General features: G+C 37.5%; 1 protein-coding gene across 1 annotated transcript in view; it reads right to left on the minus strand.

The window, feature by feature from the left end:
* LOC110173763 (cadherin-22) overlaps positions 1 to 20,440 on the minus strand; it is a 202,901-nt gene that overhangs the window by 165,899 nt on the left and 16,562 nt on the right. The window contains exon 2 of the mRNA XM_020939773.2: positions 11,267 to 11,561. Coding sequence (XP_020795432.2) covers positions 11,267 to 11,561 — 295 coding nt within the window. The remainder of the gene's footprint in view (positions 1 to 11,266; positions 11,562 to 20,440) is intronic.

Here is a 20,440-nt window from a genome sequence, read left to right on the forward strand (position 1 = left end):
AGAGCAATAAAATCCTCCAAAATGAAAAAATAATAAATAAATCATCAAGCAAAATTATTTTATTGTAATATTTTTTTGGCTAAAAGTTGGGGGTTTAAAAATGCAAAACTTTATTTGATTAAAACATTACTTATCCAGGTAAGACTGATGATATCCTGTTGCATTCTGTATACAGCGAAAACCTAAGGACACAAAACTATAATGAGTCTTTTTAAGGACCCAAGCTTGTTCCTAATTCAGTGACTATTGTCTGGAGATTGTGATCTGGGTTAGGTTAGAAACGACACACTCCTGGGCTTTGATTTATTGCGTGTGGAGTTAAGTTCATGGTGGGACACTGTAGCACTGTCCTGCACTGAACTTATAAACCTGAGCTTGGAAAAGGTTGTGGCTATTTAACATATCTGCAAATGACTAATACCTGCAGTAAGAATGCCACTAGAGGAAATGATATAGCATTGTGACATTACAGCTGGAGTTTGTTCTTTACGAGAATTAATAAACTTATCCACAGTATATTGCAAAGCAGGACCTGACACAGAACTTGCATTTGGAAGCAATGGCTCCCTCTGCAACTCCGAAGCAAGTGAAAAGTTTTTATTTCTTTTTCAAACAAGAAAAAAATGATCACATAGGTTATTCAAAAGTAGTGGAACATAAACGTTTCATTTCACTAAAGAATCATCAATGAAAGTACAACCAAAATATATTTTTAAAAAAAAAGGCAAATTCTGGTACAGTTATAGAAATGTTGATTCATGTGCACTGTCCATAAATAAACCAAATAAATAAATAAATTGCATGATGTATCTCCCATTTGTTTAAATATGTTTTAAAGTTTATAAAATGAAGAAAAAAAAAATGTATTGCACTAAATTATATTAAAGCCAGAGTGTGTAACATTTTAGCCAAATATAAAGCACTTGTTTTTGTTTTGGTTGCTTTTATTGCTGTGAAAAACTTAGGCTTCGTTCAGACTGCAGGGTTTAATGTTCAATTCAGATTTTTTTTTTGTGAAATCCAATTTTTTTGCGAGGTCATTCACATTTCCAATTAAATATGACTTGTATGTGGTCTCCAGTGTGAACTTTAAGCACCCCAAACATGTCCCATGCGCATTGGAGGACACGGCAATGCTACACGCAGAGAACTTGCTCAGTGTTTACAGAAGTAGCCTAAACGCTGGGCTTGTCTCCCAAAATACGGTCCAGTTCTTTGTAAAATGGACAGGTTACGGTCCACGGGTCCACGGCCATTTTGTTTGTTTGAGTCTTTAGCCTCGTTGTGTTTGGCTCGCAGGCTCTTTATTTTTTTGTTGATACTGTAGCCAGGACTGCCTGTAGCCGCACTCGGACATTTCTTTGGCAATGATTTAAAAAATCCTCCCACTTCCGATAAGACACCTCCAATTTGGCCTGAATCCAGCGATCCCCCCAAATATTAATGAACTCGCTAACCTCCCTTTCCCTCCATTGACGAGACTCCGAGCCTGACGTGTAGGTGGGATGAATGTGACCTGGCTGTTCAGACTAAAGTTGCATGTCAAATGATTAAATATGTACCGGTTTTAGGAGCACATATCCAAGTGGCCTGGGTCGCATTTGGAAGAAAAAAAAAATTGATCTGTGTCATTTAGACTGTCATTAAAAGATCAGATACAGGTCACATAAAGGCGAAAAAATCTGATTTGGGTCTCTTCAGGCTGCAGTCTGAATGTAGCCTTTGATAAACATCCTTACTGTGAGAAGGCTTGCATCTCCACAAACCTGGCTCTTATTTGGAACTTCCACAATTTGTGATAAAACCTGAGTTCTTCTCTCAGACGGAAAATCCTCTGCTCCACTTTGTGATGTCATGTGGTAATCGAGGAAGTGCTCCACTGAGTTTTAAAACTCCTTACACCTTCACTAGAATCATTTGGGTAAATTCAGTTCTGGAGTTGTCAATCGCTACTGAACTAAAGGTAAAAGGTAGCTGTATACACAAAAACAACCCCTTCATGACATCACAATGTGGAACAGAGCATTTTGAGCTTTGGAAAAGAGTCAGTTTTGTGTAATATAGGACCTTAAAGCCAGCAAATAAGATTCTACTCAGAAATCTCCAAACCATATTGAGACATCTTTCCCCGGGTTCACTTTCGCTGTCAACTCCATCAGACTCGTATTTTTAAAAAGTCTCCGTTTGTGAGTGGCATGTGTCAAGACGGTCCCTTGTGTTCGACTCCCTTTTCATTTCTGCCACTTTTTGTCACCACACTTTTGACCTTCTCCCGCTAAAGAAAAACACCAAGCATAGGCATAGCGGTGGACTGGACGCCGCATACAAAGGGATGGATGACCTAGCATGGGGAATGGTTGACTAAGCACTCGCTGTTAGCTCATTAGTCGAGTATGTATGTATAAAACATGAAGTGCGCTCTCGTTTAGTCGGAGCTAATTTGGCTGCGGCGTGATCGGGTTGAACAAGGTGGAGTGGCCCCGAGTGGAGAGGTCGCTGCTATTAAGGGCACATTAGCGGACATTTACTGTGCATGTTAGTACTTCAGAGCTTAAGTACAGTGTATTGGAGGAGTATAGCACTGACAGCTGGTGAAGAGCGTTGCATAAATACAGGGGCTTTGTTTTATTTTGGGGGGCGTTTTGTGGGGGTTTGGTTCAATATTAGATGATTAGTCTGGTGTGGTGTTTACTGTGATTTTTACTGTCTCTCATGAGACATAAAACATGAAGAACAATTTAATTTTGGAGAGTGGCTCAAGTTATTCCTCAAATACCTTATGCATTCCAAGCATTGTTTGCCGTGTTTATGAGTGCATTTCACAACGTTCTGAGGTCAGAGCGGAGTTCAGCCTTCGCGGTAATACCAAAAACAACTAGCATGCTAACAGCACACTTCAGCAATGATTTATTTGACAATCTTTGGTTTTAGATAATGGTTGAGTCAAGGGCACAGGAATTTTACATAATAAACATTTGATTTGATCTACAATATATATTTTTATATATTATACATGATTGATAGTTTACAATGTAATATTTCCAAAAGTACTACACTGTACCTCAACAAAAATGGTAACTTTGAAATTTGCAACCTTACTTAGTTTTGTTTTCTGAAATTATCAATACTAACTATCATTTTCAAATTTGAAGGCTAGATGTTAATTTTTTGTTCATATTGATACAAAAATTCCTACCCTATAGTCTTTTTTTTTTTTGTTTTTTTGCCCTCCATTTATCCAACAACACACGAGTACACACAGACACACTTACACATGCGCATACACACACCCACCTATTCATTCTTTGAAAGCAGTGTAGGCAGAAATGCCCATGGTTGGGATCATGCTGAGGAAGCAAGAATTAATTCCAATCAGGATCCAAAAAGGGATGGTGCATCCTATTCTAACCAAGCCTCCACACACACACAGAGACACACACACACGCACACACACACCACACTGCAAATTCTACACATTCAATCTCAAAGAGCCACATAATCAAATATACTACATAGTGCATTTTTACAAATCACTCCATAAAAGCTACAATCCTGAAAGGAACTCTTTCGGATCTGAATGGTCACTCCCTAAACCCCAGCGCCTGCAGCCAGTAACGAACAGTGCTAGTGCAGCCTCTGCAGCTCAGGGAGGGAAATCTGGAGGCTCTGAACTTTCACATGAGACATGGTCTGTCCATATACTGGAAAAACGTGTGTGTTTTCTCTCTGTAGGTTAAGGCTCTGGTGACCCAGGTTAAGTAAGCTGTGATTGTATTTTGTGAAAGCATCAAGTGCACAGGCTACATAAACTATGACCTACTTTTAAGAGCATGCAGACATTGTACTGAGAAAATGGTAGAGATACTTGGCTCCTCCAAAGACATAATACAGTTCCAGTCTATTGAAAGACCTGCTGATATAACTGAAACATATTGCTTTAGTGAGGAGCACCATATCCTACAAAGTGTGGTCCAACTGTGTGTCCCAAGGCTGTAGTGGAGACACAAGTGATGATGTAAGTTTAGTAGAGATACTTTTGTCTTATTTGGCACCAGACCCTTGATATTTTTGCTGCTTATTTTGAATTTATTATCAGCATTTATATTTTTTATAAATGGCCATAGCTAACCTGCCATAGCTCCCACGTTCTAAATAGAAGTGACCCCTCTCTTTGCCGTTACAGAGAGAGGGGTTTTAATCTGTTCATACTAACCCATCCACATGACCCTGGTGTTTTTATTTCTCTATTTTACCCATAAAATAAATTCACATTCTTAATATGGAATTCGCCTCCAAATTCTCCCCTTTAACTGCTCGCCTCATGAGCTTCATTTGACTGGACCAAACGCTAAGGGTGACATCACACTCCCTTAGTCCAGTTATACTAGTTTTGATAAGCTGTTTCAGTATATTTATTTATATTTTTCTGAACTACGATAAAGTATGAGATGTAGATTGTTGAATAAATAACAGTTTTGAGTCATTAAAGATACAAACTACTGTCTCATTTTGCCATTTATTTATTGCAGGTCATGTATTTAGAATCGTTTTTAGGGTTGTATTGATAGCATAAATGACCTTCAATATTATCCTTTATTGTTTATATTTTCTTCACTGATATATCACACTTAAAATGTCCTATCGGCACAAGGCTCGAATTAGGGGTGGGCGATATCGCGATATTTTAAATATATCGAGATAGTTTTTAAACTCGATTTGAATTCTGACATATCGTATATATCGATATAATGCTTATATTTAATTTTAATTCTGCCGCGTCGCCTCCGCGCCCCCGCCTCCCTGATTTTGTTCGCTCGTGTCTCCTTCACTCGTCACTATCGCCGAAAGTTGGTGCCAGTGAAAAGCTTCAAGCACCACGAACCTTTTCCACCATTTACAGACAAAACCATCAGCGGCACATCCTCATATTCCACCGAGTCGCGTCCTTCAGCCCGAAAGAAGCTAAACAAGCTGAGCTGCGCTTAAGTTTCGTTTCTGTAAAATGTAAACACACGTGCGCAAAACTGCATTAAACACATTATTATCTCAAACGGGCTGATGTGGCTCTAGAGTCGTTATGCTTTATATCTTGTAAAGTTTAGCAATGTAAAGTTTATTTATGCAGAAGATTTTAATTAATCTGTTGCAGTGTCACTTGTACAATAGTGTTTGGAATCGTTGGGTTTGATCTGCAGTGGATTGTGGGAAACCTCACAGCTCCTTACTGCTGGATAATAACATGGATCTATTAAAATAAGGAACATCCTGAGCTTCTTCTGCTAAATGAGCTCATGGTTCTGGTTCTGGTCTGGATAACAGAGTTAATACAAAGATGAGCTTGTGTTGAGTTGTTTTATTTATGAATGAAAAGAAGGAAATATGTATTATTTCTTTTTATTTTACAGTTAAATTATTATTTATGTAATTAGGGTTTTTTGTAATCTTAAATGTTCCTATATGATCTGCCGACCTCTTACACTTAAATTTTTTTTAAAAAAAAGGACCTTGTGGAATTTGGCATACTTGTTTTTGCAGTTTTCAGTTTTAGGGGGTTATTTTTTCTTGAACATATATCGAGATATATATCGTATATCGAGATATAGCAAAATATATCGAGATATATTTTTTGATCCATATCGCCCAGCCCTAGCTCGAATCGATTAGTATCTGATCGTCAATACTTCTGACAACCCTAATCTCCATTTAACAAACACATTTTTCTAACTTGTTTGTGTGTTTGTGATACCTCTTAATCACTCCCTTTAACAGCACAACGGAAACTCTAGCAACACAAGCTCCTGACTTTAATACTATGCTAATGAGCCCCCCGACGCCCTCACTCACCTGTCTCTTCCACTGAGCTGGGAATGTTAAGCAGACGCCTCCAACATAGCAACGTAATAAAAAATAAATAAATCTGTTTGTGGAGATTAAAAGTGCAGCGTTTTTTTCCGTGTCAAAAGCTTGCATCAAAAATTGTGCACTCCACTCAGCATTATCTACTCCTGTGAAGCACCTCTCCTCTTAACCTCCCCCTCCCACCGCCGCCACCGCCGCCATCGCCACCATCGCCCCTGCTCGCCTCCCCTCTCCCCAGACGCTTCCGCCTTCCATCATTCCCTTCATAACCAAGTGTCACAGCATCGCCACACAGCTCATCTGGGACTACGGCTATCACTCTAACAGCTTTTTTTCTGCCCTATGCTTTGTGTTGTTTGTTTTGTATGGGAGGATGTCTTGAAATGTCCAGACTGGATTAGGGTTGTCAAACGTATCGAAAAATATGATATTTATCAGTGCTAAAAGTAACAACGGAACTAGATACATTTTAGCAGGTTATCAATAATTTAAAAAATCACATCCACAGGGCAGATATTAAAGGCCCATATTACACTATTTTCTGGTCTATGTTGTTATTTCCTCATCATAAAATCCTGCATATTTCCTGCTCACCCACTGCACCAGGTTAGACGGACAGAGGAGTAGAGGTCTGCGCGGGACAGAATTTTCAGTCCTACTCCTGCCCACGCCCGCAAAGAATTGTAATTTACATTCCAGCTTCCACCCGCAAATCCTGCAAGATGGGGACTTTCGCTTTTTTAAGCTCTATCAAACACGGAGAAGTGGAAAAGAATTTGCGCAAGATTAGACCACATCTGCAAGTTTAGGCTTCTTGAAATGTTTTTATAAATGCCAAATAAAATATCCAGCACAAATGATGTATGATAGGCTAACGTGAATCATTTGTACATTTTACTTTACACTCATATTTAGTTTTGCGGGACTGTAGTTTATCATCCCACCCGCTCGCTCCTGCACTGTGCAGTCCCGCCTACACCTGCAGTGAGCTTTCAAAATGTGTCCCGTGCCGTACTGTTTTGCATCAGGTCCCGCGGAAGTGCAGGGCTCTACAGGAGCTCCTTCTCCTACAGCTCTGCTCAAACAGTGAGAGATACAGGACTACATTCATACCATACTCCATACAACTGTACAACTCACCCTTATGTAACATATAATACTCCCTACAACTGTACAACAAGTCACCCTTATGTAACGGATAATACTCCCTACAACTGTACAACAACTCACCCTTATGTAACAAATAATACTCCCTACAACTGTACAAACTCACCCTTATGTAACATAATACTCCTACAACTGTACAACTCACCTTATGTAACATACTCCTACAACTGTACAACTCACCTTATGTAACAAGTAATACTCCCTACAACTGTACAACAACTCACCCTTATGTAACATAATACTCCCTACAACTGTACAACAACTCACCCTTATGTAACATAATACTCCCTACAACTGTACAACAACTCACCTTATGTAACATATAATACTCCCTACAACTGTACAACAACTCACCCTTATGTAACAGATAATACTCCCTACAACTGTACAACAATCACCTTATGTAACAATAATACTCCCTACAACTGTAAACAACAATGTAACTCACCTGTACAACAATACATGTAACAACTCCTACAACTACAACAACTCACCCTATGTAACAGATAATACTCCCTACAACTGTACAACAACTCACCCTTATGTATAACAATAATACTCCCTACAACTGTACAACACTCACTATGTAACAATAACCCTACAACTGTAATATGTAACAATACTCCCTACACTGTACAACAACTATGTAACAATACTCCCTACAACTGTACAACAACTCACCCTTATGTAACAAGTAATACTCCTACAACTGTACAACAACTCACCCTTATGTAACAATAATACTCCCTACAACTGTACAACAACTCACCCTTATGTAACAATAATACTCCCTACAACTGTACAACAACTCACCTTATGTAACGGATAATACTCCTACAACTGTACAACACTCACGTACATGTACAATAATACTCCCTACAACTGTACAACAACTCACCCTTATGTAACAATAATACTCCCTACAACTGTACAACAACTCACCCTTATGTAACAATAATACTCCCTACAACTGTACAACAACTCACCTTATGTAACAATAATACTCCCTACAACTGTACAACAATCACCCTTATGTAACGATAATACTCCCTACAACTGTACAACAACTCACCCTTGTGTAACAAGATAATACTCCCTACAACTGTACAACAACTCACCCTTGTAACAAGATAATACTCCCTACAACTGTACAACAACTCACCATTATGTAACGGATAATACTCCCTACAACTGTACAACTCACCCTTAAAAAACAGATAACCCTATGTCCTGTCAATCATCATATCATTGTTGCTCGGTTTTCCTCTGACCTCTTGTACAAAGCTGTGATTTTATATTTATTATTATACTTATTTTTCTATTTTATTCTGACTTGTGCAATTACATTTATATAATTTTGTCTTATTTGACACTTGTCTCTTGCTATATTTTTTGCTACTTAATTAGAATTTATTATTACCATGTATTATTAGTTTTTCTCTTTTTTATTATATTATATTGTGATGTGTGAGCTACTGGGTCGAAATAATTTCCTTTGTGGATAAATAAACTTTGTCTATGTCTAATATTTAGGATGAGTTCTTCTCCCAAACAGAAAACACTCAGTACCACCTTGCGATGTCAGGAAGTGCTCCACTGTGTTTCTAAGCTCCATACAACTTTACGAGACTCATTTGGATCATTTCTGCCCTGGAATTGCCAAACTCTACTGAACTATAGGTAAAAGGAAGCTGTTAACTTGAAAACTACCACTGCATGACATCGCAAGGTGGAAGAGAGCATTTTGAGCTTCAGGGATGTAGACAGACTAATAATAAAGGATTAGTCAAACGTGTGAATGACACAAAACACAGCTCCAGGTCTGTTTTTGAGGAGGGGACAACATTCTAACATGGCTAAAAGCTCATAAAAGTAAATTTTGTGTAATATAGGACGTTTAACCTTTCTTAAATCGCTTTACAATGATCACGTAACAAGTAAAAGACCACATAGACTAGTATACATGGAACCTAGCTGAATAACTGAGGGATTACAAAGATATAAGACCACATGGTAATATAAAGCCAAATTTGTTGAAAATTGCATTCTATTGTTTTTTTTTTTTATATCACTGTGGTTTCAAAATTAGTATGACTATCGAGCGAGTCTGTTCCTTCGAAATTGAGTTTGAAATGTTAGTATTATGGCAGCACTAGACTGGACTATGATACCTCCTCATTCAAATTCTCAATACCAATACACATTTTTTTCCTCCATACTCCTGTCTGCTTCTCAATTTTCACATAGGGGAAGTTTATTTCAGCTCTGTGCTCCTCCTGGTATATTTTAAAGTACAACTCACTTCACTTACTGCAATATATGGTAGTCTAGACTTTCAATGTTCTGAACACAATAATAGACTAATCAGCCGGGTTCATTTGATGCGCTGGTTTTCTAAAGAGTCTGTGTTTTAGTCTAAAGAGCTCATGGCTTTACTGGTCAGAATGAATGTCAAAAATATTGGGTACATTAGCGAAAGCAAAATAAAAGAGTAAACAAAGAGAATGGAACAACCTGATAACCTGCTGAGTCACACTGCTAAATAGATGTATCACTCTAAAAACTCAGAATACTTTTGAATGAATGAAGTAAGGAGTATTTAGCAGCCTAAAATCTCCACCAAGACCAAATAAAAATTCTGATAATATGTACCAACAGTGTTGATATGGACATGAGGCAGGTGACAATGCTGTAGTAGAATTCACTATGGAACTGTCTTTTCACATATTGATGTTTTGAGCTGATTTATGGTCAGTATCCCTAAAATTATAGGCTCTATCAACATGCAGTAAGAATCTACACTGCCAGTCAAAAGTTTTAGAACACCCTAATTTTTCCCAGTTATTTATTGCAATTCAAGTCATGCAAGTCCAATGAAGAGCTTGAAAAAGTACTAAGGTAAGTAGTGAACAGAGAGAGGTTAAAAAAATAAAATAAAAGATACAAAATACAAGTCCAAGCTCTGCCAAAACTACCCCAGGAAAAAAGAACAAGATGGTGAGCTTGAAAACATGGAGTGGCCAGCACAGTCTCCAGACTTAAGCCCCATCAAGCTGGTTTTGGGATGAACTGGACAAAAGAGTCAAAGCCAAGCAACCTACAAGTGCCACACATTTATGGGAACATCTGCAACAAACTTGGGAAGAACTTTATGAAGAATATTTGATTTCTATTGTAAAAAGTATGCCACGAGTGTGTCCAGCTGTTATATCTGCCAACGGTGGAGACTTTGATGAGTCAAAAGTTTAGAATACGTTTTGGTCTATAAATTGATTCCATGATTTCTTTTTTTAAATCAAATTGCTTATTTGTTTCTATGCTTTCATTTCAGAGAGCAATGACAAAATAAACTATATAACTAAATATTTTCAGTCAAAAACTTGCAAAAGTATGGTGTTCTAAAACTTTCGATCAATAGTGTACATTGTTGAGCGTTTTTGCTCAAAAAAATGCAATAGAACAGAGCTATAGAAATTACTAAATTAAAGTGCAATTTATTGTCACCATAGGCAATATTGTCCTCTGCTTTTCACCCATTCTTCAATGCCACAGTCAGTCAGTGCTGACAGAAAAGATATTAAAGGTGCACTGTGTAACTTTTCAGTTGAGGGTCCATCTCATGTTTGTTTTTATAGACATAGCATTGCTCTATCTAGAATGTTCCACAGTGTGACATTAAACAGCTCTTCCTCACATTAATTCAATTACAGGTGGTTTTGTAGCCCAAAAATACCCAGAAAAACAGGCATTCTGATTGTGAGCGATGTTCCTCTCCACAGATCTGATCTGTAACTTGGTCTAGTTTGGCCTCCATGAAGATAGAAATGTTTAATTATTATATTATGTTTTTTCTTCATCAAAGCAATAACATCTCCAAGGAGAAAAGCATTTGACAGACCCTCCACCAGAAAAGTTATACAATGCACCTTTAAACTTTGGGTGATTTTATATTTTTTGGAAAGATGTTGTTGAAATTTTATGAGGTAAATCTAAAATAGCATCTCTGCCAATTTCAGTGTTTTAGTTACACTATGGAAGCATAGTTATTATATAAGTCATTTTCTCTCATAATTTACTGAGTACAAATGTCACTTATTGCTATTTTTTCAGAAAAGTTGTATACTATATCACTTTTATGTTTAAGCTAAGGAGTGTGATGTTTTGTTATGCCAAAGTATAATCCATCCAAAAACCACAAACCAGCAGATGCACCCATTTATGTCTTATGTGTCTATCTTACCGATCGGCGACAGCTCTGCCACGCTGGTGATGTAGGGCCCCTCTAGGAACTTGGGCTCGCTGTCATTGATATCCTGCACCTTGATGACGAACTCAGACTCAGGCTCCAGGGGGTCGTTGGAGAGCCTGTCCCGCGCCTGGGCTCTCAGGGTGTAGAAAGCCTTCTCCTCCCTGTCCAGACGAGCCGTGGCGTGGATGTCTCCGGTCAGTTCGTCGATAATGAAGATGGTCCCGGCGCCTTCACCCGAGATGGTGTATTTGATGTTCCCCTCGCCTTCGTCTGAGTCTGTGTGGATCTAGAAACACAGAGAAATAGGTGTAAAGTTGAAGGTTAAATGCTTTAAAGTTTATTGTTTTGTTTAGTTTTTTTTCCATGTAGGACTATTTAAGCAAAACATGTCTTGCCCCAGTACAAATATATTGTATAAGAAGCTCTTAAAGTCAAAATAAGACAGTCAAAAATAGCTTTGCAATGTCTGCATCCAAATAAAAAGTATGTTATTATTATTTTGTCTGACAGTTCTGAATAGTGCTCACAAATTCAAAGTAAGTAGGGATTAACTTTGGACCATTGCAAATTGTTTTAAATGAACTAGTTCTGTTTTTCACATTTTTAAGACATTAAAAATCAGGTACGGTGCTTTTAATCTGTTGTGCGCTTTTTCTTCAAAGATTAACCGAGAAAATCTGGTTTTATTTAAGCCAGATCCTTTTCATTCATATCCACACTCAAATATTTACAAGCTCTTTCACATATTTAAGACAGTAAAAACTCACCATCCTCCTTTAACCTTGTGTCTGAAATGTTAAGGTTACTATTTACAGCAACATAAAACATGTTTTAGTACAAACCAAGGCCATAGTAAGTTACACAACAAACTACACCGTTCCCAAAAGCTTCCTCCTTCTTCTTGTGAGCATAGACAGCAGCAGGAAAGCTAGAGCGCCCCTACTGGCCAGGAAGACATGCATTAGAAATCATATAACAACTGATCACAATAAATTTCTGTTTTAATCCAGTTTTCATTTCATTTACAACAGTGCATGGTTGCAACTGTAGTTTTTAGGTCTTTGTTATACAAGCAAAGGGTGTGGAAAATGAGGTATAAGACCAATATAATGGAATATACATTATGTGTTTATTTTTGCAATCCAAAATATAAAAGTCAAAATAGAATTATAGCTTTTATAACAACTATGTTTTATTTAATGAGACATGGGCAGTGTACAGTTAACCTTAATAGGAGAGATGTTTTGTACCAGGATGTAGCATGAGTGTTACTTTCCACCTGTAGTCCCTGGGCAGGTTTAATTGATTGATTGTGTTTAATTGACCTTATCTATCAGCTATTCTTCCTGGAGATTTATGTAGCATGTTTTTGGTTGATGGGGGAAACCGGAGCGTCCGGAGGAAACCCATCCAGACATGTGGAGAAACATGCAAACTCCACACAGAAACGCCCGGGCGACCCAGAGTTAGAACCCAGAACCTTCTTGTTGTGAGGCATGAGTGCTAGCCACAGTTACCATGCCACAGATTTATGATGATTATTTAAAGCCACTTTTTTTTTTTTGGCCAAAACAGAGTAAAAATAAAAGTAAACTGTAAAAATTTTAAGTGGCCACTTTTTAATATAGCACTTTTCCCCTTCAAAATAATCAAAGTACTTTACATCAAGGAGCCACTCACCCGCTACACACAAGTGTACACAGACATTGGAGGTGAGGTGGGTTAAGTGCCTTGCCCAAGGACACAATCATCACACAATCATCTGTGGAAGCTGGAATCACTCTGCCAACATTTGGATCAGTGGACAAACCCCCATGTATGCACGCTTACTGCAGGCTTGAATCTTCAAAACCTGGCTCCATTTGGACTAAAAATGTTCTTTAGTATGACATAAAACATATTGATCTGCCTAGACAATGTTCCAAAGTGAGCTTTTAACTTTCAATTTCCATAAAAGTTTGTAGATGACACACCACCTCCAGAAAGTTCCATACTACACTTTTAATCAAACATAGGATCTCTCGTGTGCAAATGAATTTTCATGTAAAATCACCACAACCTCTTTGACTTTTGATTTGAAAAACTCCTAAAAACATAGCATAAAAACCATAATTACTACAAGTGTTCTGTTTACATATACAGCCTTGTGCGAGCCGAATCTGAGGACGCTGATCACACACAACCACGGCGAATATGCGAAGCCTTTTATTGTTCTAACTCACGCACTCCCAACCAGTGAAACTTCTTTTATTATAGCTGAAATATTGATAGCACCAAAGCATCTGGCAGTATATTTTCCCCGACTGTCTCTGTATTTGTCTGCAGGATGGATCGGGGAGGAGGGGGATGTCGACAGATAAAAATGGGAGCGCGCTACGGAGAGGGGAAGCAATATCACAGCACAGGGGCCGCATTATTCCAGCGTTTTACGACAAATACTTAATGAAACCCCCGCGAGCCTGATAGAAGCCTGTATTTAATTAAAGCTTTATAAAATATTAACCAGGGGAAGGCATGGGCGATCTACCCTCTCCCCCCTTTGCTCTATTCTGCAAGACCCAACCACACTCGCGGACAACTCGGCATTATAATTTCAGATGGAGGTGCGGCGATGGGAGGGCGGGGGGAGGAGGGAGAGCCAGGTTTAGTGCTTAGTAAAGAGCCAAAGGGGAGATGGAGACCTGGGACCGATGCTATACGCCTATTGCTGCCAGAGGAATGGTCTAATCACATTAAGGCCAAACTATACAACTGATTTATAAGAGCGCTTTTAAGTCGGTTCCTAGGCTCTGGTACGTGGAGATTCTTACCTTTTAACAATCTTTGAAATGACTTTGATGGCCTAATTTGGGGGCCACACCGCGTGAAGGGCAGAATGTGCAGGGGTATAGGTGTAAATCACATACATAGCGCGGTGTCTTTTTAACAAGACAGCTGTGATGGCCGGTCCGCGGGGATGAGGATGGGAAAGGGGATGGGGAGAGAGTCGGGAGCCTTCACCTGGAGGAGAGGATGGGTGGATGGGTGGAGGTGGGGTGAGGAGGAGGAGGAGGAGGAGAGGGGGAGTGGGGGTGGTAAACGTAGATGACCAGTGACCTTCTTCTGACAGACAGAGGTTGTGTGTGAGGATTTGCATAAAAAGCAGGAGTCTATTCATTAAGCGTTGTAATATGTTCATTTTGGAAACATGTTTATGTATTTGACCTCAAATTATATGAGAAATATCACAGATTGTACATATCATCAACTGGGGGCTTTTCTAGTATATAACACATTTCATTTGTGTCTCTGTTGATAACTGTTTTTCAGGTGGGGGGGTCCATCACCTGCTTGTTTCCATGGAGATACTACTGTTTTTCCTTGTTTATTCCACAGTATAGAATAAATTTGGTCATCATAATGGAGTTAATGGTGAAATCTATGGAGACGCAAGCTTGCACATGATAAGAATTTAGTTTTTCAAGGTATTTTTGAGCTACGAAACACCTGTAATTGAAAAAAAAAAAAGGCAAGGCACATATGTTTTTGTAGCCAGGTTGGAGCCACCTAGTGCCTACACTCAATTTCGTTTCTCTCCAGCAACTAGGTCAAGAATCAAAATACAATAGACAATTTGCAAGAACCTGGGAAGTTGTAGAACAACGCATCGGACAATCAGCGAAGAACTGTGAAGCCATGATGTCAAACAGAGCACCTGTCTGGGTCCCTTTTGTGGTACAACACAACAGTTAACAAAGCGGTCTCGAGATTAATGTAGATGAAGCCGTACATTCTGTGTTGGCAAAGATTCCCGAGATCAAGGATTTAAAGTCGCAACAAAGAGAATGTTTGGTGAATTTTATCAAGAGGAAAGATGTTATTGCCCTTCTTCCTACGGGATTTGGCGCATTACATACAGTACGTCACGACCAAATAGCAGCGATTGGTTAAATTAAAAAAAAATATCCGCCTACTGTCAAGCGAACGAATCCTAATGCTGCGAGGTCAGACGGTTTCCAGGAAGTGAAATCGCCTAATGAATCAGGCTTATGTTTAATGCCCTCCTGTGGAACATTTCATGCAAAGAAATAACATCTCCATGAAGACAAGCACGTAGCGGACCCTGTACCTTAGAAGTTGCATAGTGCACTTTTAAAGGAGCATATCTAATTGCCAACATAACTTTAATACTGAGGGAAATTTACGAGTTGGAAAAAACTGCCTTTGTGAAAATATATGGAGTAGCAAGCAGCAGCTTTTTGCTCTCAGTTTCTAACAAATACAAATAATGAAACTGGGCATTTATGTGAGTTTTACAAAGCTCAATTAAACCAAGCTACAATCAATTTACCAGAAAATAGCACATCTTACTTTGTGTCCGTTATTACTACCAGGCAGTGGTGGGACCAGGTCATTGTTTTGCAAGTCTGAAGTAAGTCTCAAGTCTTTGACCTCAAGTCTGAGTCAAGTCCGAGGTCAAATACAAGCAAGTCCAAGTCATCTGCTTTGAACTTCAAGTCATTTCAAGTCTTTAAACCGAGCTTAGATTTTTGTTATTTATACGGATTTTAAACTAAATTGTACTTAAAACATCATGATATATTTATATATGAGTACTTATAGAAAGTAATGTAGTTTATTTTTCTTTTTGAAATGTCTTGACAAGATCTTAGTGTGAATCATTACGGTCAGAATAGAAAGAATTCAGATTTAAAAGTGCTTCTCAAGTCTTTTCAAGTCACAGGCCTCAAGTCCGAGTCATGTCCCAGGTCACTGGCCTTCCAGTCCAAGGCAAGTCTCAAGTCTTCATCAGTTTTATCAAGTCAAGTCTCAAGTCCTAAAAATAGTGACTCAAGTCTGACTTGAATCCAAATCACGACTTCCCCACCAACATCAATGAAGTTTAAGATTTAGTTTAAGATTCAAAATTGCTGCTAAAGGAATGGGGGTCATGGCTCACTACTAGGAATGAGACAAGACAAAATTACACGAGACACAAGATTTTGGCTTCACCATTTTTTTGCTGTCAAATAAGCACTAATTTTTTGGAACTACAGCTTCTCATGAAATGTAACTTTGCAGCATTTAAGCATGTTGTCTAATCAAAATGTAAAGACACAGGGAAAGAAATCTGACAAGATATTTTTTTCTATCTGTTGACAATTTTATCTCCCAGCTGTGGCAGGAGATGTGGTCCCATTCCTTCTCTGTACTATAGGCATTCAGATTTCACAACAAACATCCTAATAGTCTTATGGGAACCCTCACTTGAGCACAAAGGGGAGCCGATCCAAAGAAGAGCTTGCAGTGCATAAAGAGAACAGAAATCACTGTAGTAAAATATCAATGGACAACCTACTGTAAGTAGTAGTAGTAGTACCTATTAACTTGAAAACTTTTGAGCTTTAGAGATGTACACAGCAAAAACTGGAGGGTTAACATTTATGAGTAAAATATTTCAGAGTTGTTTTTAACACCACAAGTGTTATTTTAACTATTTGAAAGTTAAATGGGGGGTTTTATTTGGGGTTATTTGTCAGAGTTGATGTGGTTGAGGTTAATTCAACTTCCCTTAGTGTTAATTCAGCTTCTCTTAGTGTAAATTCAACTTCCTCTAGTGTTAATTCAACTTCCTCTAGTGTTCATTCAACTTCTCTTAGTGTTAATTTAACTTCCTCTAGTGTTAATTCAACTTCCTCTAGTGTTCATTCAACTTCCTCTAGTGTTCATTCAACTTCTCTTAGTGTTAATTTAACTTCCTCTAGTGTTCATTCAACTTCCCTTAGTGTTAATTCAACTTCCTCTAGTGTTCATTCAACTTCCTCTAGTGTTCATTCAACTTCCCTTAGTGTTATTTCAACTTCTCTTAGTGTTAATTTGGCTCCTCCCATTCACCACTTCAAACTCTTATGAGAGCCAGTTTGAACCCGTTTTGTACATAATTTCATTTTAAATTAGCTAAAAGAAAGTAAAAATAAAATAAAACCCCTCTGTGTGTTGTTTAGCTCAGAATAACTCTACAAAGTGTTATCTGTTTACTCTCAAAACGTTAATATAACTCTGGATTTTGGGGTTAAACAGGAACTTTGGTCCAGTGTTACTTAATTAACATTTCCAAAAATGTTAAATTAACTCTAGAACAGACTGGACTCCTATAAACACTGAGAAAATGTTAAAGTTGATTGTGTGAGAGTCAATTTTAACACTCCACTTTTTGCTGTGAATAAATAATTACTCAAACATGTGTGAATGAAACACAATTTGAGGTATGTTTTTGATGAAATAACAGCATTCTAACTTGACCTAAAGCTCACAAGAGTCCATTTTGAGTAATACAGAAACTTTAATCCTTCTTCGTCCTTCTTCTCCAAGTTCCACAATATTTTCCAACTCGTATTTTTGCAAACCAAACTCTACACGAAACCTTGTCATCACAAATTAACACAATCGCACCAGTTTTTCTTCACCCTGCACACTTTTTTTTTTCTATCACAAATACTATTACTACACACACACACACATACACAGACACACAGATTCCCAAGTTCATCAGTGTGCTACGCTGATGCTGTTTCTCCCCTCAGGCCCGATATAGCCATTCCCCTGTCAGTCTGCGGTCGCCACGGTGATTCAAGTTGGCAGCGGGAAAAACACACAGTAAGCTTTGATAGTCACTCTGCGCAAACGAAAGGTCAGCTCCGCGATGTCACTTTCCGAGCATAAAATAAAATAACCGCTGGTGCAAAAGTGGATGTAATGTTTTCACCAGATCGGACAAAAAGTAGAAATAAAGGGAAAAAATTGCAGTAGTAGAGTTCAAGGACAGTGGTGTACATACAGCTGCAGAAATGTATTTTTGAGTTAGTGTAAAAATCATGTCCAGATATGGTGGGATAAGACAAAAAATTCAAATATATCCAGTTATGACACATTTTTATTTAATTATTTATTGAAATTTAGTTAAAGTAGGGTAGTTAAATTGTTGTTGTTAAGAAAAAAAAAAAGCCTTTTCACTTAATATACTACATGTTAAACTAAGTTATTTGTGCAAAATGCGTCTTAATCCAGGACAGATATATAGTGTACAAGCAGCTTTTCTTGTTTGATAATCAGGAAGTTCACATTAGCATGCTAGTTGTTACCTTCACCGTCAAAGCAAAACTTCGCGCTGGTCTCTGAGAGTTGAGAAAAACACTTACAAACTCAACGCGGTAAATAATTACGATGCTCTGATGGCATAAAGTAAGTGAGGAATAATTTTGGATCATTGTAAACCTTTTAAAATGAACTAATTCCTTTTTTAAGAGAGTAAAAATCAAGTAGAGCAGCTTTAAAACAGAATAAAATCACCTTAAATGTGAATTTGTGGACAGAAATAGACTGGATGGAACTGCAAATGAAGTTAAAAAGGCACTTTGTTGAATGAGAACTATAAAAAAAAAAAGCAGTTATGTGCAGTTATGTCTCACCCAACAATACCAGTCTGGTATTGTTGGGTGAGACTGAGATGTGACCATCCCACTCAAACACAACTTATGATTTTGGTCTTCTAAACCTGGACCAAACCTGGCAGAAGTAACATAGATAGCCTCTAGTGGTGAGAATACAACAGGAGTGAGTTTGACAAATGTAATTACAAATGGTAGCTTTAAACTTCAACCTTCTTTTTTTTTTTAGATAAGGCAAATTTGGAAGGTATTATAACAATCACACACAGACAAAAGTGTTTCCAGCTTTGACATTTGCTTGTAGCTGTTCTGACCCCAGTGAGAGGTGCTGTGCTCGTGACCAACTCTTCTCACCTTTTCCGCTTTCATTTATGTAATTCTCAAAACCTGAAAAGAGGCTACAGGTGACCTACGCTTTAATTTCTCCGCACTAACAAGCACAGAAAGTGGAGTTATTTTCTTTATTTCTAAAATATAATATAATATATAATTGTAGGCTTTTTGTCCACCGTTTACCTGCTGTAACTTTATCTACAAAATCTACAGTTTCAGATTAAAATGAGCTATTTATTATTAATTTTTATTACAATTTTGGCCTCAGCATTTTTATTTATTTATTTATTATTTTATTATTATTATTTTTTATTATTTTTTGCTGTTAATTTTATTTTATTTTTTTTTACTACAGCTTGTTTGAAATGTAAAAAAAAAATAGTATTGTAAAAGACCACAGCAAGTTACACAACACACCACAAAAAAAAAAAAAAAAAAAGTAACAACAATAATAATAATAATAAAATTAAATAAATAAATAACAGTGCTCCTTGTGGCCAGGAAGACATGCATTTAATTCATTTAGTTCTTTTTTTTTTTTTTTTTTGTTCTTTGTTTGTTTGTTTTTCTGTCTAATAAGCTCTTTTTTTGGACATAGAACCTTCTCATGAAATGTAACTCACCAACACTTGAAACCTTTTTTGGTCCAATCCACATTCAAACACATGGATAAAAAAATAAAATTTCTCATATACTGGCTTTTTGTGCACTGTTTACCTTTCGTTACTTGACTTCATATTCGACGATGTATTTATTTATCTTGTTTATTTTATTTTGACTCTGCACTGAGAAGAGAAACTATTTTATCTTTTCTATGTCAAAAAATATAGTCAAAATTCTTCTGTAATATTCATCCATCTTGATATAGCCACATAACAGCTAAGGAAATTGTCATCTTGCGGGCTAGAATATTGTAAAATAATACCACAAGAATTGCTTCTCAAAGTACCACCAGATTTAAACCATGATTGCCATCACATTTTCATTTTCTTTTTAAAGCTTTATTTGACAGGACAAAACAGCTTGAGGATGAGAGAGCATGGAGAAAATTCAACAAAATCTAAGTGGTTCTAAACAAGGACTAACCCACAAAAATAAAAGAAAGTGAATCAAATTGCTAAGATTACAAATATAAACTAGAATTTTAGAGAATACAAATTACTATGTGAAGAAGCCAGTGTAACATCAATGTTATGTGTACCACAGTTTGAGTAACACTGATTTAGTAGCATATGTATCTGTAAGCACCCAAACTCTACTGATCTAAAGTGAAGTATAAGGATATAGACTATAGTGATGGGCAGATCAATACCACAGACTGATATGCTGATATTGACAGGACTGACGGGGGGAAAAAAATCAATACTTATATTTTCTCAGTAAATTCTATCTTTTTTTTTTCCTC

Source organism: Boleophthalmus pectinirostris, unplaced genomic scaffold (genome assembly GCF_026225935.1).
Source record: "Boleophthalmus pectinirostris isolate CB_2022bp ecotype Guang Dong unplaced genomic scaffold, ASM2622593v1 HiC_scaffold_3, whole genome shotgun sequence".
Classification (NCBI taxonomy): domain Eukaryota; kingdom Metazoa; phylum Chordata; class Actinopteri; order Gobiiformes; family Gobiidae; genus Boleophthalmus; species Boleophthalmus pectinirostris.